The 27,950-nt window shown below is 37.4% G+C and overlaps 1 protein-coding gene across 3 annotated transcripts; it reads left to right on the top strand.

The window, feature by feature from the left end:
* The first annotated feature begins 305 nt into the window (after nt 1-305).
* LOC119788565 (EGF-containing fibulin-like extracellular matrix protein 1) lies at nt 306-27,950 on the top strand. Of its 3 annotated transcripts, none has more exons than XM_038292987.1 (11): nt 308-475; nt 1,007-1,113; nt 1,258-1,303; nt 1,377-1,655; nt 19,314-19,436; nt 19,576-19,695; nt 22,219-22,338; nt 22,466-22,585; nt 23,273-23,399; nt 23,488-23,680; nt 26,203-27,950. In XM_038292987.1, exons 2-11 carry the CDS (start codon nt 1,033-1,035, stop codon nt 26,362-26,364), a joined length of 1,371 nt encoding a protein of 456 aa, XP_038148915.1. In that variant the 5' UTR covers nt 308-475; nt 1,007-1,032; the 3' UTR covers nt 26,365-27,950. The 3 variants fall into 3 exon arrangements, with proteins under 3 accessions (XP_038148917.1, XP_038148915.1, XP_038148916.1); XM_038292988.1 differs by having other exon boundaries at nt 309-465; XM_038292989.1 differs by lacking the exons at nt 19,314-19,436; nt 19,576-19,695 and having other exon boundaries at nt 306-475.

Below are 27,950 nucleotides of genomic sequence, written 5' to 3'. Positions count from 1 at the left end.
TGCAGAGTGGTAGAATAGAGATAGAATGATGAAATGGGGGTCCCTATGTCCTCCAGCAGTCTAAGCCTATAGCAGCATAGAGATAGCTCAGGATAACCTGAGCCACTCTAACTATAAGCTTTATGTACATATGTATATAGTTTCTGGTTTGGACAACTTTATTTGGTCCTTATTTCTCGTTTTTTTTTTTTTTGTCCACAAATATTGTCTCCCTTTTCTCTATTCATCAGTCCATAGAGGGAGCCATGCTTTAGGGAACTCTAGTCGACGCCCCCCTTCTCCTCCCCTCCAGTATGCCTCACTGTACTCAAACAGCGCGTTCATCCCAGGCTTGTTCTCCATCTACCCTCCACTGCTCAGTTTGCACAGTAGCGGCCAGGCTGCTGAGCGCAACACACGTCCAGATCCGCAGCAACATAAGCGCAAGGTTTCTGCCGCAAAGCCAGGGAAGTTAGAAGATCGCAGGTAAACACAGGTAGGGTGTCAGAGCTCCATGCGTAGAGCTTTCTACTTTATGAAAAATGAAGGCAGTTCTGGGGCAGCTGCTGTTCGGATGCAATTAAAATGGAACACGATTTTTATTCATGTTTCGGGCATTCTGATTTTTATTTTAAAAGATGCAATAAAACGAGCGTTGTGATTAGTCTATTATGCAAGAATTAAAGGATAAATTTTGCACATGTTTTAAATCTTACCTAAATTTGACTCCGGATATTTTGATCTTGGCATTTATTGGCACACAAAGTTTTACGCACAAAGTTTACGCGTTTAAAACCAAAACCCTCTTTGGTGGAAAAAAGAAAAACAACAAAAACACTTGACTGGGCTAAGATCGCACATTTCAGGTGGACCCCTGCCAACTTAAACACCGCAGCACCACCAGCAGCAGCAGGAGATGTTGAGACTCGTTAAGCAATGCCATCAAGTGATGTAATAACCGGTATTAAAACGTGTAGGCTTGTTGAGCAGAAAATGATCCACTGTGTCTCTGTGTGTTTTGTTGCAGCACCTTTCCTCTGAACCTGGGTCGAAATGTTGGGGTTCTGCGTGTGTCTGTGTGTGGTTTTAACGCAGGTTCTGTCTCAGGAGCCTGAGGAGCCCGTTACAGTCTCAGTGAGTCAGTCTGGGTTTAGCACAGCCTGCTGTTTTACTATTTTCATTTTTTTTAATCTGCACAATATATATATATATATATATATATATATATATATATATATATATATATATATACATTATTCCTAATACATGTTTTCACAGTGCACAGAAGGCTACACATATGACACAGTAAGAGAGCAGTGCAGAGGTAAGAAATGACAGTGTTGTCTTATTTCTGTAGCTTTTCATAAAAGCTGAATGTGTTTATTTATGTTTGTCAGACATCGATGAGTGCAAACTTCTAGAAGATGCATGCAAAGGAGGGATGCAATGTGTCAACCACTATGGTGGGTATCTCTGCCTTCCTAAGAGTGCCATCATCTACGTTACCAATGAGGTGGACCCACCTCCACCGCCCGAGCAGGTCCCCCAGGTTCCTGTTGTCCCACCAAACCAGCCTCATCACAACCGGCATCTGGGTGGCTCTATGGGCCCTCAGGTCAGCCAGACCATTCGGTGTTCTTCAGGCTTCAGTGCTGATGACCAGAACATCTGCAGAGGTACTTTAAGCAGCACATGTGTTTCTTTAAATGAAGATGATAGTATAATAGATGTTTTCTTTTCTGGGGTGGTAAGGTTTGTCTTCCTGAATCTTGATATAAAAAAGTCTGCTTTCTAAATATATTCTCTAATCTAAAGAAAAGGGTTTGATTTCTTAGAGAGATAATACTTAACAACTCATTTCATTATTTTTAGTCAAAAAATGCTTTCCAAAGAGTTCATGGCTACTAGCGCAGCACACCTCATGATTCAATACTTAAAGTACTAATTTTCTAAATACAATTTTCAGCTTCTTAGTGACATACATAGATTGTTTTTCTCTCTGAGAATAATTGACATCAGTTGTAGCGATGCAGCAAGAAAATGGATTTTAATTTGAGCTTTTTTGGTGAACTGAACAAGACCTACAAATTAGCCTCTCAAAAGTTATTAACCTTTTCCAATCAGTGAATGCACCATGTCAAAGCTCTAACAAGAGCTATTCTTTAGTTGATCCTGAAAGTATCTTCGTTTCTAGCCATTCTGACCTGTGGCAGTTTTACATTTTTGGGGCTACAGCTAGAAATATATTAAATCACTCCCATCACCGCAGTAAAGTACTTTGAATCAATATTTTGTAGGATATTGTATTTGAAACTAGCCACTATTTATGCAAACCCTGCATATCGGTAAATATTTTAGCATTTACCTAAAAAAATATAAATAAAACAAATAACAGGATAAGGTCTCATTGTAATTGAAATTATGTCTGCACAGGTTGGACCTTATTGCTATATTTATTAAAATTTAGACCGTTTCTGTTTTAAAAAAAATTGTATTCCTGGCTGATTCCCTTCAAAGCTGCAGACAGTACAGATGGAAAACAAATGGCTAATTATCTTACAGTGAGTCTGAGAAATAAAGAAAAATAGATTTTGTCTGAAATACATGTCTACATTCTAGTTCTTAAATTTTTCTGCTGACATAGCTAATATAAACCAAAAATGTAAAAATAACTGTTTTGCCATAGCTTCTTGATGGTTCAAAGATTAAATGAAGAAAGTATGGGGATACATTTAAGGCAATTCACTGTTTTTAAAGAAAGTGAACGAAATGTTCCCAAACTTAATGATCACCTTTTTACCAAAATAATGGGGATTCCTATTTTTCCATCATCTACCAACTCTAACCTAGATCACAATTTTTTAGTAATACATAAGAGTTTTGTGTTTTCCTGGTATTCTACAGCCTGATTTGCTTTTAAAATTGTCCGGCAACCTGTCAGAGGATAGCGTCAGGCTCTGGTGGAGTAAGAGCTGGTTAGCAGGTAAAAAACAGGGTCCCTTGTGATGCCTGTTCTTGACAACATCATAACATCATCTGGTTTGCTTATTCTTTTATTGAGGAAGCTGCACTTTCTGATGACCATTTATTTTAGCTCTTTGAATTTTTACTTCCTCAATTCCCTTTAAGGTATAAACTACTACCACTTTATTTCTTTTTTTCTAAAACTACTGACAGTCAATTAAAGGTTTGCTCTCCGTTTGACTATAGATACTTGACAAATGCTTGCTAACTACTTTAGAGACTCCACAAACCACGCTCCAAAGGTGAACCGTTTATCCGTCTGTTTGACAACCATCAGCAGCTCAAATATGTGCAGCTGCCAGATATGTTGCAAGCTTCTTGCTCCTTCACCCTGTGACGTCATGTTCTCTAAACTCTTTGCTTGCCCGCAGGTTGATGTTTTTGGCTACGGTTCAACTTCTGTCTAAAATTTCTCTTGTTTTGGGTGTTGAAGCGGATCTTGCACTGCTTTAGGGGGTGGAGAAAAAAAAATCAAGCAGATGATTTTGCAATATTACAGGAAAGCTCTATGCTTATGGGCAGCCTTTACATCTACAGCAAGGGCCTTGGTGAGGTTGAGGTGCACAGCGGAGGCGTGGGTGTGATCATGTGTTTGAGCAAGACACTTTGATCCTATGAAATGGGGAGTGGTAGAAAGATTTCTTTGTCTTACTTACACAACAACTCACACACACTTTAGAATAGAACAAGAGGGAATCTCTGTCACCCTTCATGATATGTGTGGGGTAGATCTATTAATGCAATATAACGTACACTGTACATGTGCCCCTTAGTGAGGTTGTGAGGGGTTTCTCTTGTTTACAGGCAGAGGTGTGTGGGTGAGTTGCAGAAGGGTGGAATTTGTGGTCACACAGCTTTAGTGAAAGGAGCAAATTTGATTTTACACCTCGGGCGACGAAGCGTGTGAGTTGCTTTAAGTGTTTCTCTGAATTGGAACCCCAATTAGTTTTACTGGAGTGTAAAACATGGCAGCATCTCTGTTAAACAACTAAATATGTAAGCTGGCGGTGATACAATCACTGGTGAGCTGTTGCAGTGCTTGTGCTAAACAAAGATGGACAGTTGCTGTCCGTCTTACTGCTTGAAAAATTGCTGCAGCTTGAATTGGATGGTGTCTCTCGCTCTTATGTGGGCTTATATTTGTGCTGGAGGCTGACATAATCTTTGTTTACATCAGTCTCTGGTTTCTCTATCATTACCTTCAGCTCGCTACAATCAGCCAATTGTTCTTGGACAGGTCATTATCGTCTTTTTGTTTTTGTTTTTGTTCTGCACAGCTACGCATCTTGCAAGCGAAGGAATTCCCATTAACGTTCAATAGAGGGGGAAACCTCAGTGTATCAAATAGCGCTTACATCAGGCTCCTTCTCTGCTAACTCACCACTCTGTGGAGGAAACCTGGAGTGCAGAGTCAGGTAGGGCAAAGGGGAAAATGAAAGGCCAACACTCAGTGTTCAACCACAGGGAGAAGTGACCGAGCCAAGCTGCTCCAGCTTTGTAGGTTGTCCAGCTGCTAGGTTTGTGGCAAGCTGTTGAAAGATCAGCTAAATCTGAGGTACAGGTTTTCCATTGAACAAGCTAAATTGTTATAAAAATAAAGTCTCTGAAAACAAATGTCCCCTTTATTTTCCAGCTGATTAGAAGCAAAACAAAAAGCACTCTACAGCTTCATGATGTTCTTTTGATTAATGGATCAATTTGCCTTTACATGTGTGCAGCTCTTTTAGAAACCCTCTTGGTTGAACATAAACAGGAGTGTGTTGTTGTAGGGACACATGCAGGAAGCTGGCACAGGACTGTGGCCACACAGAGACACCGACAGGCTTTGCTGCATGTGTGACTAACTAATGGTGCCTCCTTCCATCCAGTCGCATGCTGCGGCTGAGACCGCTCAATGCTCACAAGTGGTTTGCTGTGTGCAGAGGTGAGATCACTCGTCCTGGAAAGGAAGGTTGTACATCATACGTGCTGCGTCAATCATCAAATGCTTAGGAAAGCGAAAGGCCCGTACGGTAATCACAGCTATTCCAAAGTTACTATCCTGGCAGTTCAGTAATAGTGTAAATCATTCAGCTTTTCTTTATACACAGAAAGAAAGCATTTTGAACAGTCATAGTAAAAAAAAAAGGAAGGATATCTGACACAAATCGGTGAATTTTAATGCCCAGTATCTTTGTGATGAACCTGTTTTTTCTTATCCTTTTTTTAAAATGTAAAATAAATCGAATCATGCATGATAAGAAGTTTCATAAAAAAACTTTAAAGATTCATTACACTCTAAAAAGAAAATCCAGCTCCAACTTGAATTAATTGCTTTAACTGGTAACAAGTAATTTAATTTTTGGTCCATCCTAAATTATTATATTTTAGAGCTGCGTTTTTCAGCCTTTTTTGACCATTTGGGTATTTTTACTAACCATAATTACCCCTTTCAGTCAAAAGTATTTATGATTGTCCAAAAGTGGAAAGTACAGTAACTGATTATAAAATGGAAACAATTTTACTGAATCTTTTAATTTGAGCATTTAATTCTTAGGCATTTTATGCTTTCCATTTTAAATAAAAAAAAACAATATAAATATGTTGCCTGGAAGGTAGTAAGGAATCGAAATAAATACAAAATAAAATCATATTATAAACCTGTATTTCTAAAACTGAGTAACTCCCTTATAATCACATTTAAACTTGATGAACTCAAAACAAAATATAGAATACAAAATATAAAGTACCACATTAGCTATTATGAAGTTTGCCATAAAGAAAAATCCCTACCACCTTTAGTGTGTTTTATTATTTTTCTCTGTAAAAGATCAACAAAATATACTGCATAACACAATCTGAATCATTTCTTTTTTTTCCAGTAAAGATATGAAAAGGGATCCCTGCATTTCTACTCTGAACCATTGAAATAACATTAAGTGTAACCATCCACCTTCAAAAGTCCCTTGTCAAACATATTGTCAGCTCTGAAAGACTCAGGGAGAAAATTAGTGAACAAACAGCTTCATAAAAATCAATGAACACATTGGTCACTTCAGGGATAAAGTTATGGAGAGATTTAACTCTCTCTCTCCATAAAGTTATAAAACAATATGATAAGCTTTGAACACCTCATAGAGCACGTCTCAGTTTATCATCTGAAAATGGAAAGAGAATAACACAACTGAAAACCTCCCAAGTGGTCATACATCTAAACTTACCAGCAAGGCATGGAAAGCAATAATCAGGAATTCAGCCAAGAGGCCCATCGTAATTCTAGAGAAGTTGCAGAAACCTGTACCTCTGGTGGATAAAAGTTTAAGGCGTATTAATAGTTTCGCAACACAGTGCTATATTAGGTGTGCAGAAAAAAGCCAACGATATATACATATCTTTCTCTTTGTGCAAAAAAATATAGCTATAGTTCCTCTACATGTTAAGATATTTTATTGTGTTCTTTAAAGCTACAGTGTGTAATAATTACAGGCATATAAAGTCAGAAATTTAATATATTATACATAACTATGTTATTTATCATCACCTATGAGCTCAGCCTTTTAACCATAATATTTGCGTTGCCTTAGAATTCGTTATTTATAATTACATAGGAGCGGGTCTCGCAGCCATGGAGGCTGACATCTTTGCGCTACGGCAAGCGCAGAGGCAACAAACTAGCGATTGCGAGATCTCCCATGACGCTCAAAAATAACTACGGCAAGTTGAGAGAGATTAACTGAGACGGTACTGAACAGTAGATGGCAGTATTATGCCTGAGAAGCGTTTAGTCTGCCTGAAACCAAAGAAGAAGAAGAAGCAGGTATACTGCGCCTCAGTAACAAGAAAGGTGAACAAGGCGGCAGGCGTGAGTGACTTTGCAAACTGTTTGGCACTGTGTGGCCAAACATCAGACGAATGGAGGATCATGCCTACTCTGTATCACAACGAAAAGCGGCGGACACCGAACCCCCGTCATCTAAGAAGCGGAAACACGACGAGAATAAACGCAAGCGTGACAAGAAACGGCAAAAAACACGGATCAACATTGGCACGGCATTTACACGATGGAAGTCACTGATGGAGGAAAAAGGTTTTCAAAGTGACGCTCAAGTTGCCAGTTTTCTCTTGGACAGGTAATTAATCCTACACACACAATTGTCTAATATCACTGCAGTTTTTGGAGTACAGGATGCTCAGACCTGTCTAAAACAATAACATGCTGCGTGATGATGCTGTTACTCTCCAGTATACTTATTCAGCAACGTCCCTGACGTTTCACAGGTAATGATTCAGTAATTTTCTGTAAAATAATTTTCTGGATATATACCTCGGTTACTTCTCTCCGGCTCCTTTGGAGATCTTCAAGCCTTTCCTCCTCTGCTCTCACCCCGCTGGCTCCCCTCTCTCGCCTGGCCCTAGCTGCACGGCCTCCCTGCCTTCGCCCTCGTCCTCTCCCTCTCCCTCGCGTTGTAACCCCCGTGCCACCAAAATGACTTGGACTCTGTAAACGGGGGATATATATTCTTCCAGCGAACACAATCTCGCTGTTAAACTAATGACTACAATTACTTCGTCTGTTTATATCACCATGCAAAGCAGCTCACCAAGACGTCACAACGATGTAGAAAAAATAACGGGTATATTTATTATCTTAAGTCTACATGAAATCTATACCCTACTCAGACTACTGAAATACTATCTGTAAAATTATCTATGTAAACAAACCTCATCACTTGAGAGGGTAGGTGATGTGGACGTCGTAGAAGAAATTTTGTCCCGTAACGCTCGCCGTACTGTTGGGGGGGAGAAGCGGTGGGGGGGAGATGTTCATGTTGCTGCGGTCTGTAGTCTGACCGCTAGATGTCGCTGAAAATTACACACTGTAGCTTTAAGATAACAAGTGTAAAACCAAACTAAACCTATAGTGACAACAGATGATAAAATTGTAACTAAAACTAAACCAAAGCCTATTTAGATTAAATTAAATTGCCAAAATATACCCTGAAACCATAATATTAGCTATTAAAACATACATCCAAAATGAGAAAATAAGATAAACGATAAGATCTTGAGCCTCAGGAGGCCATGCCTGCTTCATTTCTCAACTTTTCTTTCTCTTCAGTGTTTTATTTAGTAAAAAAAGTCACAAGTAGCTGGATCAGGAGACCTACTTGATTTAAAAAATAAAATAAAATCATAAGAAGATTTGCTTTTATCAGTACTTTCGAGCGATATTTTCTTATTTTCTTTATGACGCTTGCAGAAAAACTATTTCAATAACATTTGGACTAAAGGTATAAAATATTAGATTATTTCTTTTTTAGAGACTTTGCCCTCACATAATTATTCATGGCATGTTTTACACTTTGTGGTTTATGTTGTTTTGCTCATGAGGTCTGACTTTACACACCTACCACCTTTAATACATATTTATTTTTCATGTCTAAATTAGATACTCATGCGCTGCTGTATTGGGCGTGAAGGAACATGTCACTCCTGTTTAGCTGTCTGGTTTCTTGAGGTGATGCAGCCTTGTTACCACCTACATGCTTGACTACTTTCAGCAGCAACTGGTAGCTCCTCACCTGCAGTGGATGGAAACCTCTCCCAAGTATGTTCAGCTAAGACTGTTAAGCCCGGTGTGACGGGAAACTTGTGTACTTTTCCAAACAAGGCCAAGTTCTGGCAATAACATTTTTCCACAGAGATGCAATGCACTTGGAAAGTATCTCTCAGGAATGTCAGGGGTGTTTTTTTTCGGTTTGCTCCCGTCTTTTGTGATGGTAGGAATTCCTCACCACCTTTAAGCAGATAAGGATCAGATCAATCTGTGAGAAGCAGGAATGCAGAAAGCAGAACGAGCAGATGGAGAGCAGTGGCTGCAAAGCTGGAGATGAAGCTGCCAGCAACACTCATGTTTGGACTTTCACAGTTTTTTTTCTTATTTTTTATTTTTTGCTGTTTCATGCTTACATTTGAATCTTTAAAAAATCCCTGCCAGAGTCTTTCCTGATTTGCCTAAAGAAAAGCATTTCAGCTTTTCCGGAAAAGATTTAATCTTCAGCTTTGCGTTTGTTTTTTTTCAATCTTTATCAAGATATACAAGAGCTATTATTAAAACATTATCACAGAGGGAGGATACCCTTCAAAAAACACTGAATATAATACAAGAAAAACCTTGTTATGAAAATGTTCCATAAAATATGCTATTGCGCCACTAACTTGAAATTTGTTTGAATAAAACTGCTTCACATTGTTTATTGTTGCTTAAATGATAAGGTGCTCCTTTGTCCCTGTGAAACATCAATGCCCCTCCGGCTATTAGAGGGAGAGAATTTAATCAGTCTTGTGTCTCTCTGTTTGTCCGCCTGAACATATGTATTTATGCATATATGTATGTACAGCTGTTATGGTAGCTCCAGGATTTTGTTTTTTCCACCTTGTTGAACTTGTTGCATTGCGACTTTAGCTGTCACACCTGTGCTGCTTTTACATAGTTGATGCTCGGCTCTGGCATTGGCTTTTAGTTAGAAACCATTATGAATGTGATGATAACCTGTTTTTCCCAACAGTACGTAAAGCTAATTACTCCTGTTCTTGCACATTGCTATGGATTTGGCTTATCATTAAATCAGGATGCAGACAGAATCTAAGCCAACTAGATATCGCTCTTAACTTATTTAAATCAGGTGTGTGGTATCAGGATACACAGAAAACATACTGGATCAGTGCAAGAGATTGTTTTAAGCTGTATAATAATATGGGTATGCTACATTTTCCAGAGTTTTACATGTAAATCTAAAACAGGCAATCCCTAAATCTTTTTACTCCCATTATCTATAACAGTTAATCCCATTTAAACATTTTAAAGTTTTTTGCTTCAATGGTTAAACTAAAAACTAGTTCATTAGATAGGAATACCTTTGCTGGTCACTTTATTTTTAAAAACTAAGAAAAGTGAACTTTGCATTCAATTAATACAATTTCCTTTAGACAATCTCCAGCAGTTCACTTCTTAGTAGTTCATCAGGCTTTGTCAGGCTGCCAGACATAGGCCTACAGCTCCTTTCTTTTTAGTTAAACTAATCAAACTATGATGCAGGCACCCCTTGTGTTGGTCGGTGAAGTCCTGCCATACAGTACGCTGTTATTGCTTGTGGTTTGCCACTGGCTCCTTGCTGCAATCACATTATCAAAGGCAGGGGAAACTGAAGTGGGAGCAGCTTTGCCGTTCCTCCTCGGTGCGAGTGCTTAATGTTGTTGTTATTATCCTCCCTGAGGTCGGTGCCTGTCCAACGGCCAGCTGCTTCCTCCTCTGATGTGCTCACATTTGTTGATCTTTCCGTTTACCTCATGATGGAAGGGAATAATGATTCGTAACAGAGCGGCTATAAATCAAAATTTTTTGGTTTACTGGGTGACACTTGCATGAGATCTCAGAGTTTATGCTTTGCACGCCTGTTCTTCTTTTTCTATCATCATCCTAATCTTTTTATTTATTCCTAGCTTTCTTTCCTTTCAATGACTATAACTCTTTTCAGCCAGAAAGAAAAGTATTGTCAGGAGGCCAGTGTGACGGATCTTTCTCATACTGAGTTAGAGATAGAAGGGTATCACTCAAAGCTGTTGTGGAAATGTTGCAAAGATTTTCAAGAGAAATCTTTTTACTTGAAGGGTTTTAGAGTTTATTGCTCTGCAAAGGCATTCATAGCTCTTGAACTTTCTGTTAGGGCAAAAAGTTTGTCGGTGATTATTAGTGAACAAACAGCATCACAAAAATGAAGAAACAGTGAGGTTTAGATTCTGTACATCCCAAACTTTCAATGACTTGCAAAACACAATGTGATCCGTCACCTTAAAAAAAAAGGGAATAGCACAACTAAAGACATGGTTGTCCACCTAAATGATAGACCTGCGGATCAGAGCCTTAATCAGAGAAGCAGCTGGGAGGCCTATGGTAATCCCGGAGGAGCTGCAGAAATTCACTGATCAGGTGGAGGAATCTGTTAAAAGCACAATTATTAGTCATGCACTCCACCAATTACTTTTTTTTTAAAGAGGAACAAGAAAAAAGCCTTAGTTTAAAGAAAGTCATTAGAAGTCCTGGTTCCAGTTCACCACAAACTGTATAGGGGGAAAAGGCTATTTTGATTAGATAAGACCAAAATGTTACTTTTTGAAGCACTATCAAAATGCTACATTAGGCAGAAAACTAACACAGCACTCAATGGACACCCCACCCAGCAGTGAAATATAGTGATGACTGTCAAGGCTCATAACAGAGAACCCAGTATTCAAGCAGACAGACAGTTAGATATCTCAAAAATCGTTTATTAAGAGTAATGAATCTGCCGTGAACAGCTAGGGCATCTGAGGCAGGAACCTCTACTGGGGGAGAACACAGGTTAGTGAAGAGGTCAATCAGGCGAGGGATGAATATGAACGTGTGAGTCACTAACCTGGTCTTAAAGTTCAGTCCGTTCCCAGAAGATGAGGTTGGTTCCATCCTGGTGGCTTCCAAAAAGAAGCGACAGGCGCCGTCCAGAGAGTCGCAGACGCTGAAGCCCCGAATGTTGGAGAACAGGCAGGAGATCAGAACCGAACAGATGAAGGAAGCCAAAGCCAGTTTTGAAGAGGTGTTCAGAAGTCTGGAACGGAAGATCAGCGATCCAAAGAGGTACCAAAAAGAAATCCAGGACGATGTCAGGAAGCAGTTCCAGGTTTAGTAAACAGGCAGAATCCAGCAGGAGTCCGAGGACAGGTCAGGAAAGCAGATCAGAACAGGAACAGGCAGTCTCAGAGGTCCAGAGACAGAATGGCTCAGGATCAGGAAGACCAAGGCCTCAAATTATCTGGCACTGATGACTGGAAGAAGACAGGTTAAATAGAGGCTGGAGCAGGTGACACAGATGAGCAGTATTGCAAAACTGGGTGGAGCTAGATAGGTGAAGAAATTATTAATCAAGCCAGCCCTCAGCGCCAAGATCAGGACAGATGGCAGCATTATTCTGTGGAAATGACTTTTATAAGCTGTTTAACGAGTGACACTAAATCCAAAGCAGTACTATATTTGAGAGCTCATATCTATCAGTATACCCATATATATACTGAAGCTCGTGGTTATAAGTTCAGTGGCTGTGAATAGATTTGCAAGGCTCTGTAACTATAACTTTTGCTCTTCTTAGGCAGCTACTAATGACAGCAAGAACTTGGCAATAAAGGAATGCCCTATTAGTATTATATTCACTGAAAATGTTTAGATTTTTTTTTTTTACTCAATTTTGTTAACATTCATAACAGAGATAATCAAACAGAAATTTAAAGGAAGTTGCCCAGTACCACGTGTGGCAATGTTGACATGCACAAGGTTGAGCAACACTGGCTACACATAAAATAATGTTAGACATTCTGTTTAATTAAATGTTGTGAAAGTGTATAGGTAATTAACGCTGGAAATTTGGCCCGTTGCTTTCCCAAACATGGAATTATCCAATAATCCAGAGGGGAAACAGAGGTGATGTCCAACTGCAGCAGGATGCCTCCAACTTCTCCCTTGAACAGCTCTTGCTTTCCATTGGACTTGCTTGGTGAAAACAGCACTAAATGCTCTCAAGTGATAATTACAGCAGGTTATATAATGTCACTAAGACAACAATCTATTCACAAACCAGGACAATGGATATCCAGCACCCGTTTTAGATACTCTTCTTTTTATTTTTTCATTGCAGCTCAAACTCTTCACACCACATCAGCCTGCTCTATAAAACATTTGCAGCTCTGCAGAAAGGCCATTTGATGCACACACACCCTTCTATCCATATACACACACAGACTCACATTCTTTTAGCTGCTGCCATTCCCGTTACTCCCCCTGCTCCCGTGAGGCATTTAGAATTAATCTCCCTGAAAAGCAAGGAGTTTTTAACCCTGACATCACATAAGCACACACAGCCGTAAATCTTACTTCAAATCTTAAAAAAAAAGTTTTTTTTCTTTGAAAAGAAGAGAAGAAAAAGGAAGACAGCCTCCACCCTTTCTCCTCATTCTTTTCTTCCACATCTTCTGCTGGATGGGCTTATCTATTCCTGTGATGTTTCAGCAGGCGTGCGCACTTGGAAGGAACTTGTAAGTGATGTAGAATAAATTTCACAAAAAAAAATAACAAAAAAAACCTGACCTCAGTGAAAGGAGTCATTTTTCCCCCACACGCAACACATCATCACTCCTGATGGCTTGTTGCAGTAAAATCAGTTTTCTCGTGTAAACTGTATTAACTGTAAAGCATGTGGCAAGTGGTCAAAACTTTATGGGAACTGGGAACGATGCAGTGTGGAATACCCACCCCACCCACTTCCACACACAAACTTTTGTGTTGCTTTTTATTGGCACCATCTTAGAGGTTTAGTGACAAAGTAGCAGTTACCGCAAGATATTTTTGAAAATGAACCTTTGGACTTCTTTCAGCACATATGTCTTTATTTAAAGTTTTTTTGGTTTATTTTTTGAAGCAGTCAGAAGATGACTCATTTTTCCACGCACAGAATTACTCTAGAACTGTGGTCTTTATGTTTAAACCACATACATTTAGCCACACTTACTTCCTTCAATTGCTTTTTTTTTTTTCACATGTGATTCACATCTAGCAGGATTATGTTCTTTACCATGGTGAGACCTTCTCAGGGGCATCACCAAAGGATGACATAAAGAGTAGCTACAATGTGCACCCTCTGTAAATGTTCTGGTGAATCATCAATTTCACGTTTAATTGGTTTAATTATTTTAGGTTTGTAAAAGTTGATTTAACATAGGCAGTGTCCAAACATTAATCCCTCAATCACTATAGAGCTGTTACTGTACAGTGGACTTTATTGTTCACCGAACGTTCGGACAGATGACCACTACTTTTCGTTCACTGTTGGTCACGTAACTCCGCCTCCCCGCATGGTGTACCTGTGCCATCTTTTTTGCTTGTTGCAGCTAGCGACAGCCTATGTGACAGAGCGCCGCTATGAAAGTAAATCCCACAATGCTTTGCGAGGAGAGCTGTCCTCAAAAAGAATTCTGGGATGTATCAGCTCGTCTTGCGACCATGGATCATTGCTTTTCAAGGTGCATCATGGGAAATTTCTAGTCCACTTCTTTTTCCTCCACTGTACACTAATTTAGAATGGAGCACCCTATATCGTGTACTCTATAGTGATTAGGGCGGACATTCGGACACAGCCATAGTGTTGTTTGTCAGTAGTTCTCAATCCTGAATGTTTTAGAGTTCTCTCTGTTGCAGAGCACCGTAAAAATTATTGTATGCCCACCTTTGCAGTCATCAAGTCCTGCAGAAAAAAGAAATAGATTGTTCAGCGCTCTGAACACAGCTAATGAGTCGAACTTGAATTCAAACAGTAGAAAGCATTAATTCTCCTATATGGGCTTATCATATTCTCTAGCACCTCAAACACTGAAAAGTAGATGTAAGTAATGTACTTCTTACCTCATATATAATAGTTTTTTTTACATTTCAAGATAGTAAAATCTTCTTAAGGTGAGTTCACATTGAATGCGAATGAAAGGGAATGGAGCGAGTGATGTTATCCAATAATAAGGACTCAGTTAATGGTCAGCGATGCAAAGGATATGTTTCAAGTAGGTTTTTCCAAAATATTGAAAAAGAGCTGTATCTGGATTCAGTACTAATTTGGCATGATATCGATACTAGGGTGTGTAAAAAGAAATCGATTGTGTCAGATACTGCAATATTGCATTAGATGATACTAATATTGATTCAATTTCAATTTCATAGTCTTATTTTTTATAATATTTTTTTTAATATATAAGTCTTAAACCTGCAGCATATCGCCATATAGCCTATTACTCAGCTTTTTAAAAGAATTGCATTATAACGAGTTTGCTAATGTGTTGGGAGATATCGGACTAAATCATATTGTTAAACAATGATGATGATAAAACAAAAATACTGACAGTTGCTCTGCAGAAAGATTGAAAACGATCCCATGAGGCATTTTGATCTTAGTTTACTCTTATAGTTTACAACATCCCCAGAATACCCGATAACAAGGTTATTATGCCTCATGTGTCCAAGCAGTTGATTATGCACCGAAATGAGGTAATTTGAAAGAAGCAACATTGACATGACAGCTGGTTGCAGTTACTGATCACAGATTTTTAAAAGGTGTAGCCAAAGCCCTTAGCTCTCTTGGCACACCTAGGTGGTGGAGTTACATGTATTTTACTGGATACCTTCAAAAAGCATTTAAGATTCTTGAATTTATTAAATAGATCTCCTCTTCTATTATTTGCCACCACTACATGCAGTGGTCTGGGCATCACCAAGAATCATTGTAGCTGATGGATAAGATTGCTGGCAGGGCCCGAGATCCACCATTAGGGTAGGACCCCTCTTATGTCCTATTTTGGTACCAATATGTTACATTCTTTCAAGGGGCAAAGAGTAGAGCTACAATTCTTTGTATTTTCAGTGAATTTGAATTTTTCTTTTTTCATTTTAAGTGTGAGTTGACGTCTCAACAAATTGATATCAGCTCTATTTATGTATTTGTTTAATTTATTTAAAATTATCAACAGGAGTATATCTAATACTATTAGCCTCAATACTATTATGCTCAAGCCCAACCTCACAAAGGCAGGTTTAAAGCACTCCTGCATCTTAAATAATCTCATAATAGCTGAAGTGTGCCAATATTGACAAGTGCCACTAAAATCACAGCATTTCTTTAGCTTGAGGGCTTTTTGCCGGTTTGTTGAGGCTGCATTGGCATTAGCCTGGAAGCTGCAATCGTTCTGCATCAGACTTTTGTTTGTTTGAATTTAGTTTAATGCTTGAGGGCAGGGCATTTCCAGTCTTCATGAATCACTGCATACCTCCAGTAACTGGGCTTGTTTATGACTCACAGGGACATGATCAGGAATTTTGATTATTACATCTTGTCCAAGTAATTAAGATCTATTTATCCTTAGTATTCATGGAGCATAAAAAAAGAACAAAACCAAGAAAAAAAAACTGCTATTCTTTCATACTTTTTGTAGCCACTAGTTCCATTAAATAGCAAGTTATTGCAAATTGTCTCTCTGTATCTGATTTCTGTATAACCTATTTTTTGTTTATGTTTAGTTTATAAATGCCTCTAGTTTAAAGAATAAAAAAAAAAAACATAACGATATTGCACATGCAGTGAGCAGGTAAAAGAAAAGTAAATTGTTTCCTCAGGTCTGCTTGGTGCCACTTCTAGATGCACTACCCAAAAAAGCCCCTACACCACATCAGAGGACAGATTTCTCCAGAACAAAACTTCTTTAATCTTCTTTCTTTCCTTAACGGCCCAGTGAGCAACAAGCCCTGTCTGTGCATTCCACCCTTTGTGCAATTTGCACCTGTTGTCTCAGTGGAGCACCTTCAAATAAGCCCAGCTTTTGTCCTCTATGGAGCGAATTCAATGAAGACACTCTGCCCTCATGAAGTCCAGCACATTTCACCTTTCTAGCCTTTCATTTTTCTTTTTCCCTGTATTGTAAAGCTGCTCATTAACAAGGTAAAGGCTGTGCAAGTGAAATATTGCAGCATTTTTAAAACTCATGGTAGAATGAGAAACTCTCCAGCTGTAAACTCAGTAAATGAACATGAGTCAATTCAAGATGGACCAGCAGCTTGTTTTCTCGGTCTAATTTTGACAAGCTTGAACTTAGTGTATCTATAGCTTGGAAGCAATTCTTGATTTTTCTTCAAATCACATTTAAATCAGGGTGTGACGCTATAATAGTAGCTGCTCCCTACTATTTTACTTAGTGTGTGGTACTGGATAAGTGTCTGTCATGCTTTTAAACTGATGCCTAGTATCTGTCTGCATATGATGGGTTGCATCAGACCACCCAAGCAGAGTGGTGGTGGGCCTCAGGGATGACAGTATACACTACTGACATATTTATGTGTGTGGGTTATGCTGAGAAAGCTGTTAAAATAACAACAACAACAAAAAAACTCTGAATCTGCACAGACTAAATGAGAAAATCAGTTTACAGGAACAATGTTAGAATTTCCATGGATATACTCTGTGTTCTGTATTAAACTATTCACCCAGGAGCCACTCTATCACTTCACCTTTACCAGACATATTTATAGCTAATGTGCAATGCTTTAAAAAAGTATTAATTACCTTGAGATAGCTCTATAAAATGTTTGCAAATTCCCTACTCTTTTATGGTGATTTTATTTTATACACAGACAGATAATAGAACATGATTTTAAAGTGGGGGAAAAAATCTGCATTTATCATTTGTTTTTTTTTTACTTTATGTATTTTCCCGCATTATCTTGCAGAAAAGTATCCTTACAAAATTTGACTGCCACCACCATGTTTCTTATTTGAGTTTTCAGTGTTAGTTTTTCCCTTCTCAAAGAAGTCACATCTGACCTGAGCTCCTTCTACTGCATGTTTGCTGTGTCCTCTAAAAGGCTTGGTTATTATTATTATTTGACTAGTATTTATCCCCTAAACAGATTCTTTGGTGTGAATTTGCTGCTTTTTTAAGGCTCTTCCTTTACAGGCTGTCGGTTTAGGTAAAAAGGAGCATCTTGGTAGGTTTATCCCCCCTTGGCTTGACTGTGTTGTTCCCTGGTTTTTATGAAGCTGTTTGATTTCTTGAGTTCTCTAAAAATCTTTATGGACCTTTAAAGAAGAGCTGCATTTATCCTTAGTTTAAATTAGATCCATTGGATTTCTGTTTACTAATTATTCATATCTACTACTTCTTATCGCACTGTGTTGCTTTTATTTCATGTAGGGGTGTAAAAAACAAAACAACAACTGAACAAACTGAATGCCATTGTTTCAATTTTATTTGGGGAGATAAACATAAAAAAAATCTTATATTTTTTTCCTTCCACTGTATACAACCATGAGTTTTTATATCAGATAAGATTCCAATGCAATGCATTGAGATTTGACCAAAAGAGAACTGGTCTGAGGATATGCAGGCCATATAAACACATGGGCATATTCAATAAATTAGAATATACATTCCAATCAGGATAATTTTTCATATTAAAAGTGACTTTTAGAAATAACACACAAGAATACATTAAACAACTCTTTTTAAAAACCCACATTTGTATTGAAATCTTTCATTCAACAGAATAATATTTTTATCTCAAAGGAAGGCTTAAAACACCATTCTGTATGTATAACCCATGTAATTAGTTTCATGTAGTTGAGTTAATAAAATAAATGACCAATAATATGTTGGTCACAATCTAATTCATTGACTCTGACACAAATACCTTGCAGTAAATGAATTCCAGTTACCAGAGGTGGTAGTAACCAGTTACATTTACTGAGTTACAGTTACTGAAGTAACTTTTGGACAAAACTATAATTTTAGTTGTTTTACTGCTCCATAATTTGTACTTTTATTTGAGTAATAGCTTAATAAAATATTGCTACTATTAATTGAGTAAAAAGTTCCATACATCTTGAATAACTTCACTGAACAATGAACATGATGGTTTGAATAAAATGCTCCAGATAAAGACACACAGTTAATGTTTATGTCAAAGTTGTTTTTCATTTTTTGTACATAAGCTTAATTGAACTTGAAATTTGTAAAGTATACAATAGTAGTAAATATTGTAACTGGAGATACTAGTTTCATAGGTTTTAAAATAAAAAGAAAATTATTTGGAAAGTGTTGTTTTTCCTGCAGTTGTTACTATTTTCAATTACATTATTTGTTTTTTAATGATATATTATAGTCTTTAAGATATCAGTATTTACACATAACTTTACATTTTAATCAGCCATTTTAAAATTATTTTAAATATGACATGTTTTGATGAGTTATTTGACCACTTCTGTAGCCTTTTTTCAGTACAAATTTCTCAGATTGGCTACTTTTTACTCTCACTTAAGTAAGAATATAATGACGTAATATTTCTATTTTTTGAGTACAAAGTTTGGGTACTCTACAAGTCACTGACTTACAGAGGAATTCTCCTTTCACAGCTATAAGCTATATTGTTGGTTGAGGATATGATCTCTGCGTTACCTTTCACCCAGAGCTGATGGCCCTTTTCATTTAATCTCCAGCTCTGAGGGTGAACATGCGTGTTTATGCTCATGCCTGCTTTGTTTGATGGTGTCAGTTATCATGGATTTAGAAAGCCCTATAAAGCAGTCCATATATCAAGAATTGCTTGCAGTTTAGACATGTTCTCTGCCTTGTAGTTGGGTTGTGTTTTTCTTGCATGCACTTTTTTTCAACATTGTGCAGCCTCCTCTCAGAGTCTTTTTGTGTGATTACTGCAGACATAGATGAATGTGCAACAGGCATTCACAGTTGTGGGCCTGGACAGACCTGCTACAACACTAGAGGCTCCTTCACATGCCAGTGTTCTCCCGGCTACCTTAGGAATGGGGAAAGCTGTGTCGGTGAGCCACAGACACACACAAAATACCCCTTCCATCACATTTCATCCTGCCTTAATGAAGCTTTTTATATATATATATAAATGGCGCAACCCTTTTTGTTTTGAATCTTTACGCCTCTATCTTCTTTACTCTCCTGCAGACAGAGACGAGTGTGCCATGAACCATTACTGCATGCACAGATGTGTGAATACCCAGGGCTCATACTCTTGTGAATGCAATCCTGGTTACAAATTAGCCCACAACAACTATTCATGTATTGGTAAGTCCATTAAAAAGTATGTGTTATTTGATATAACACATATAAGAACTACTGCTTTTATTCTTAAATAACATTAATGAATTTAGAACTGAGGATGTTAACCTTTACCCTAACTTATAATGGCTAAGATCATTAAAAGCTCAAAAAGACAAATATGTAATATATTATATATCCATCAATAGTGGGTATTGAGTCACGTTACTTTAGAGCACTTTCTTTTTACAGTGTTCTAAGAACAGCAAGCCTCTAATATTCTTCTCTTAGCAACAGTTCACAAAAAAGGATGGCACTTAAATAGGATGTTTTTTTGTTTGTTTTTTTAACTTTTATTTAACCAGGAAAAAAAGTCCCATTGAGATTAAAAACCTCTTTTTCAAGGGAGTCCTGGCTAAGAGGCAGAAAAGTTACATAAGAAACAGAGATAAATTAAATTAAATGACAGGTAAATAAAAAAAAACCATATCAAGTAAAACAGTTACAGATCATTGAGGCTGCTTCAAATTCTTTCACTTTCAACTTAAAAGCATTTAAAGATGAAACTGATCAGACAATATCAGATTTTTGACTTACTGCATTGACGGGCCAATCTCCAGTCACGATTGATCAAGCAGGCCTTCCTCATACTATGGTTACCAGCGAAGTTCTCTTAGCAACTATTGAGTTTCGTGTCAGCCATTTTGAATCTTCTTTTGTATGTGTCTAGTTGGCAAATAAAAGCACTTGAGTAAGGCAGTAACTGCATGAAAATGATATGCAGTGGATAGGAAAGATGTATTTTTTAATAACTCATTCTAAGCTATATGTGATTATTAGACTTTGGTAGAACATAAATTTATGAAATCAAATGTTGATTATTACTAATAAAAAGCCAAAGTAGTTACACACAGTCCCTTTAACTTTTTTTATGAAATCTGAAAAAGTCAGGAACTGAACATATACAAACCATTAATAGCAAGGTTTTGACCATTCTAACAATTAAATTAAATAAAGAAAATATGCATATAAATAAAAATAAACTAAATAAAATTAAGTCACGTAAAGTTTAGATATGAAATCAACATATTCCATGTTTTTGTGTGATCTCCCTGTTTTTATAAAGTTTTACCAACTTAATGCAATTAAAAACAATGTAAAAAAAAGTTACACTTTAAATGCAAAGAGACAGTTATTATTAGATTATCTTTCCACCCACATGCCTTAAAACAGATCTTCTGCTAAAGTTAGATGGACTCGCTGGGCCTGTGATAGAGAGCTGTTTATCTCTGCAGCTAATCTAGCCAGACCCATTACTGGCCCCCAGCTATGCTGCAGCATGCATCTGTGTTTTTAGGCTGAACGTGTGCATCTGTGTTTAATTTATTGCATTTGCTTTGCCCTTCTGGTGTCCAGTTATCTGTTGGAAATACATGGAGTTTGGAGTATATTGTGGGCTTTCGATAAAAACAAAATGTATACATCAATTTAGCTATAGATTCAACATACAAAATTAAAAGACTATCAGATAAAACTGATTGATTTTGTTATTTTTTTTTAAATAATGTCGGACATCCTGGGAAAGCCTTTAACTTAAGTTTTCTTGCTGATAACATCATTGTGTGGTTGTGTGTGTCGCTGATGATTCAGTTACTTAAGAGACACCTTGCTCCAGTGAAATAACAATCCATCATTGCATTTCTGCACATTTTACAATGTGACATCCACACTTTAATCTCCAGCTGAGCCAGATGATATAATGACAAAGTCTAATACATCCCATTATCTCTCATATTTAAATTAAACAAGTAAAATTCAAACATCACTGCAGCGATACATTGACCTTTCCTAATCTCATGCCACACTGTGCAAACAGTCTCCACTTTTGCTAATGGGACTTCAATTTTTGATGATTTTGCATCCTTGCTGTTAAGCTACTATTTGACCACATGGGGACCAATAATAGATTGTGTCTAGTGTTGAACGCTTATCCTAAAATAGGGTTAGGGGGTCAAGCAAACTTGACTCATGCACTATACATAGTGGGAGCACAGCAAAAGCACACACTTTCTTTAAATATGTGACAATTAAATGTGTCGCAAAAAGCTGTCAAATTACTCGTACTAAGACCCGGATAACCAATGTTTTCCCGCAACATAAGTAAAAAATTTTGCCTGGGGATGTCATCAAGTAAGGCTATGACTGTATCTTCAAAATTCTTTCTCAACCCTTATACGACTCCTTTCTAATCCAAGAGTTATTAAGATAAATATTTTGAACAGGAGTTGAAGAGCAGTGACAAATTTATAGAAAAAAGAATTAAGTAATTGGGTGAAAAACTTCTAAAAAAATGTCTTCTAGATATGTCTGTAAATGGGGTTGCATAGAACAATCACATGGGTCAGACTGATGCATCACAAAGGCAAAAGATCTGGTTAAAAAGCAAAAACCTTATGTCTAATCACCCACTGCACCAGTTAAAAGATAATTCAGCTGTAATATATGGTTTTGATAAATGCATGGGTAAAAAGGATTCTGTTTTTCTTCCAGACATAAATGAATGTGACGTGGAAAGTCCATGTGATCAACATTGCTTCAACTTAATAGGCTCTTACATGTGTCAGTGTGATCATGGCTACGAGCTGGCTCCAGACAAGGTCACCTGCCAAGGTGAGCTTGGGGACACACGTATAAACCCACACTTGTATTTAGTATGAACATAAATAAAGTAAACTAACTGTTTCTCAACATGTACCATGACCCTCATCCTGTGTTTGTGTGTGAATATTTTGAATAGACATTGATGAATGCAGCCTGTCCAGCTACATGTGTCAGTTCCAGTGCGTTAACAACCCTGGAAGTTTCACTTGTGAGTGCCCACCAGGATATCAGCTCCAAGGGAACCGGTTGTGTCAAGGTAAATCAGTCAACCAATCATTTTCCCTTCTAATGCAATCTATCTGTCTAAACTTTCCAGTCTTTTTACATAAAATAATAGGCAAAGCAAAAACCCATCTTCCTTTCCTCCTAAGCATTTAAGGAATCAGTTTAATTTTATTTCATTTCTCAGGTTGCACTGTCATGGAAAGATTTTAAAAGTCAGGCAGCTATTACACATCAGCTTTGTTTTACTCAGCTGGTTTAGATCTGTCAAACTCATATGTGTAATCCTAGTACCTTTAACTGCCCTTATTTGATGTTGTAACACTCTTTCTAAGGGAGAGCTTTTAGGTTTTTTTGCTTTTATTCAGGTGGGGACTTTAAATGGAGGAGTCATAAATCCAGATTTTGGGTCTGAGGGACATTCTGGTGATGAATTCAGGTTGCTGAGCCAGAAGGTGTTGTGGTTTGGAGAACGTATGATGTTTCTGTTTTCACACTGCTTTAGTGAAAGAGATTGAGTTCCTGGCCTGTGCAGGATTGCATTTGGAGCTACTCCTCAACAACCTACGAAGAGGGTTTCCTGCTCTTACCACCTGCAACTGAGGAGCAACAGACTTCAAATGTTGATTGAGCTTTAATATATTTTGGATTAAGTGCATGGCAGTCCTGAGGTTTTTTTTTTTTTTGCTTAAAGGCATTTTTTTTCTTTCACTTTTACCAGACATTAATGAGTGTGAGATGGGGACCCACAACTGCCAAGATGATGAAATGTGCTGGAACTATTACGGACACTTTCGCTGTTATCCCAGAAACCCCTGCGAGCCACTGTACACTCTGACCTCTGAAAAGTCAGTGAGCGGTTCTCCTGTTCTGTTTCATCGTCGTCTGCTCGCCTGTTTCACCAAATATTTTTACAAAAATTCTTTCTATTTACAGTCGCTGTATCTGTCGATCTCCAACCGAGTGTCAGGGTCTCCCTCCCTCAATAGTCTACAAATACATGAGCATCCCAGCTGACCGAACTGTACCAGCAGACATTTTCCAGATTCAAGCCACCACTGTGTACACCAACACACAGAACACTTTCAGGATTAAATCTGGGAATGAGGGAGGACATTTTTTCCTTCGGGTAAGTTTGAGAAGGATTAATCTTTGTTATGTGAACATCTTTCTTAAATGCATTACCCATTTTTACTAGTGTTGCGCCAATGCCCTTTTTTGGCCCCCGATACTGATAAGCGATACCTGGCTGTGCAGTATTGCCGATACCGATATCATACCGATACAAATGTTTGAAAAATAGATGTGTGTGTATTATGAAGAACTGCATACTACTTGGATGTAAAATAATTGCCATCATGGCTTTTTCAAGCTGCTGCCTACCTTTGTGAAGCAGGAAAAAGAAAAATGCAAAGTGAATCCATTAGAACTTTTTATTGCCTACCGGGAATAGGTGACAATAGTAGAATAAACTTTTGGCTCTCCAAATGGTATCGATGCCCTTCTTGTTGGTACTCGCCGATACCGATACCACCATTTTTGTGCAGTATAGGGCCCCGCCCGATACTGGTATCGGTGCAACACTATTTTTTACTAAGATGTATTTTTGCTCTAGAAACATTAAGATCCATAGGATCTGCTATATCTTTACAGATAAATTCAATAGTATATCTTTCAAGTTGTAACAGTTAACAATCTAGAGACAATGTAGGGTTTCACCTCTGGATATTTATGAGACTCCATTATATTTTAATTTTTTCTCCAAAATTCAAAAACAAAAGAGGAAACCACATGTCATAAAGAACATAACACAGAGGTTTTCAATGAAATTAGCACATTCTGATGACTGACGGAACAACAAAACAAAACAGCAGCTGTTTCATAGAAAGATCAGAAAATTGTACATACAGAAAAACTAATTCAACGTAGGTACAAAAAACTAAGCAAAAATGTAAACACATATCTATATATAGATATATAGATATATATATGTAGCAGATTCAAATAGTACAAATAATGTTTTGTATGAGAAAAAATGTGCTTGATCCGATAAACAATAAGTACAACAAACAAAATGATTGTTCTCACTTACTAGGTCTGCAGATAGTAGAGAGAATTATGAAGTCGTTATGCATTTATACAGGATGTTTGCATTTTGATTTGACTCCACATTGAATAAAAATAGAAATTGGGACGTCTGTTTGGTTATTTAAACATATTTGGTTTCTTTAGTTACCCATTTCATGTCCTATCCTGCTCAAGGTTAAATAAAGATACTTAAATAGATCTAACAGATGCTCAAATTCCCAAATTTCTAGAATTAAAAAAATGTTCACAAAAACATCTTAGTAAAAAAGAATTTACTAACGGCAAAAAATATTCATGGGCACAGTCTACATGAGAGAAAACAAACTTTTTTGCTGTGAAATTTCACATTTTTCAAATATGTTGTTATTATGACTGTTAAAGTAGTTAACATCACCGACCGTGATAGAATTTCTCTATGTAAGTTATAACTATATTTAAGAGGCTCAGAACATTTCTATACTTTACATATAAATAGGTACAGTAGAAAACAGGCTGAATGATTGAAAGCAGCCAAAAAAAAAAAAACTCCTCTCATATTTAAATTAAACAAGTAGCGCATGTCTTTCTCCTTGATTAGTAAAAACTCCTGTAGTTAGCCTTCCTGATGCTCTTGATGATCTTTATGCTGCTCCGTAGAGCCAAGAGTGTAGTTGCTACAGTATATCTTTACTTAAAACATCTAACAGATGGATTAATCAAAGTTTTGTATGTTAAATGACAATTGCCTTTTAACACCCTTTATATTCAGTAATCTGATGCATCTGAAAAACCCACATCTGTTCATATACAGAATCTAAAAGTTGCTTCATATATAGTTTATTTGAAAAGTGGGAATAATTTAAAAATATAACTAGTAATATAATTAGTCATAAGTGTGTGGTGATTTATTTATTTATTACTTCAAGCTTGATTATTAAATATTCCAGTATGACTATCAACAGATTCTTACAACACAGGACTGTACTGCCTGGACTAGTTTATAAATGAATAGCCTGCCTAATGTTTCATCCAAGAATATTGTCAGCATCAGTTTTCATACCACTTTTCATTAAATTGGTTTTATCCTTTTTTTTTAAGAATGGTGATGGGATTAAAGCTTCAATGATTATGAGTACATTTTTGCATTTTTAAATGGTAGAAAAATGTGAATACAAAAAAATGTATTTAAATATTTGAGATTTTGAATTTAACTAAAATGTGTCCTTTCTTTAATTAGATCTCTTTGACAGAATAAGTAATTTCTCACCTTTGTTTTTTCTTGCTTTTATTCTTGCTTGAAGAGCCAGACCGTTTATATTCCCATAATAACCCAATTATCTGGCTTATTATGGGCTGGCTGCTCCATTTATTCATACAGTACCAAGATGTTCGTAATTCCTGTTAGCTTTGGTATCTATGCTTGCAGTGACATGTTTCAGATTAAGTTGAAACCATGTTCCAGTAGTTAGAAAATCTTTTAGTTCAGCTTCATTTTAGTTCATATTAGTTCTTATAAATCAACATCAATTAAAGTTTAATATTATAAAAATTCAAAAGTATAAACCATCTACTTCTCTTTGGCAGCGTTCCAGCAATGTGAGTGCCATGCTGGTGCTTACCAAGCCCTTGACAGGGCCCAGGGAGTATGTGGTGGATCTGGAGATGATCACTCACCATCTGACCATGAACTTCCGTAGCACCTCTCTGCTGCGGCTCACGATCATAGTGGGAGCTTTCCCCTTCTGAGATTCAGAGGTCCCAAAAGCCCCCATAAGTCTGGTTTCAGCAAACATAGCAAAAGCCTGTATCAGCGTATTCTACTTTCTCACTCTCAGTACATGCATATAGCTTAACATGCCTCACATTTAATTACCAACAAAAGCAGGTCTTATATGGTTTCTCAGATCACACTGCAAACACCCTTGCCTCTTATTCCAGTCGGGATTGCCTTAGCCTTTAATACTTGCATTTTTTATTCCTTTAAAGTTATTTTTATACTTTCAACAGTTGTTTTGCAAAAGGAAGAGACCTACTGGACACACTAGCTAAATTATATTTGAATTCAGCGACACCTATTGTACATCTATCCCTTAATTCCATTTGTAGTAAGTAAGTAGAGCTGTTTGTAGTAACTGATTTAACCATCGGTAGTTTAAGAAATCCACATTTAATATCAGATACCCTACATTTACAGCTTTTTATGCAACAGTAATCTGCAGTTTATACATCCATGCTTCTGGTGATAAATGTTAGGAGTTCAGGGAATACATTTCTATATAGTTTGCCTCATATGTGACACATTTCAGAGAAATCCAGGAACAATTCAAATGTGTAGAGCAGGTAGTTACCCAGTGAGTTGAGAGAGTTGTGGACTTTCTATTAGAACAAGCCTGAAGCTTGTATACTGAACTCAAATTAGTAATGACATGTATATAGATAGGTGAAAAAGCAAAAAAAAAAAACATCCTTGTTTGTACATGTATCTTAATAAATGCGTGTGCGTGTGTGCAACTAGCTTTGTTTATGCATGCATGCAGATGGAAGTGTGAAACTCAGTAGGAGAGAAAGGGAAAGAATGAGAAAGTGCTTTGCTTTACTTTCTTGGGTTTAGTGGATGTCGCCAAGCTGTTTATGCGTTTCTGTGATGCCATCCCAGCAGCTTTCCGTCACAGAGCCAACAACAGAGACCTTTAAACTCGAGAACACATACAGGAAATGATGGCCTTGGTAACACACCTTGGTACTGGACCGCTCTGCGTTGCCTCTGTTATTCTCCAGAGTTACAGCAAGACCCTCTAATGTCAGTCCCAGTCAAAAAGTCTCACTGGCACCAGGCTGGCTTGCGTTATAAAAGATAATTGCAGTGTTTTGCCCCGTACTGGGTTCATGCTCGACACAGGGGATTATTAAAGTGTTAATACAATGCCACTAGACATTTGTCAGAGGGAGAGATCTTTTTCTCTACCTGTTCTGCTTCTTATGGCTCCATGTGTCTGCTCTGGCTCAATGCTAAAACACTGTAAACTGTTGATTCACACCATTGAAAAAAGCACAAGTCATCACTCTGTAAGTGCAGAAAGTTGCCCAACTTTGCCTTTAAGAAAATCTCTTATGTGTGGTTTCAGCTCTCATTATGACATAGTGCCTTCAAGCCCAGTGCAGAACCAGTAAAACTAATCTAATCATTCATACTGTCAAGACTGTTAACTTTCCTCCATAATATGCCTTAATGTTTTTTTTCTGTTTCTATTTAAATATATATTTTTGTCATATGTATCTTGTATTGATTGTACTCCGAAGAGTGAAAACTATATTGTTAAATAAAATGTGAC

This window comes from Cyprinodon tularosa, unplaced genomic scaffold (genome assembly GCF_016077235.1).
Source record: "Cyprinodon tularosa strain WSP-4 unplaced genomic scaffold, ASM1607723v1 ctg32, whole genome shotgun sequence".
Lineage (NCBI taxonomy): Eukaryota > Metazoa > Chordata > Actinopteri > Cyprinodontiformes > Cyprinodontidae > Cyprinodon > Cyprinodon tularosa.
Note: the sequence above shows the minus strand (reverse complement) of the source record. Positions and strands in the feature narration are given on the sequence as shown.

Bases quoted from the DNA above. Each gene is read 5' to 3' on its own strand.
- LOC119788565 (XM_038292987.1), top strand. From the start codon at position 1,033: ATGTTGGGGTTCTGCGTGTGTCTGTGTGTGGTTTTAACGCAGGTTCTG. The intron at 1,114-1,257 runs GTGAGTCAGTCT...ATGTTTTCACAG, and splicing joins AGGAGCCCGTTACAGTCTCA to TGCACAGAAGGCTACACATA. The intron at 22,586-23,272 runs GTAAATCAGTCA...CACTTTTACCAG, and splicing joins AGGGAACCGGTTGTGTCAAG to ACATTAATGAGTGTGAGATG.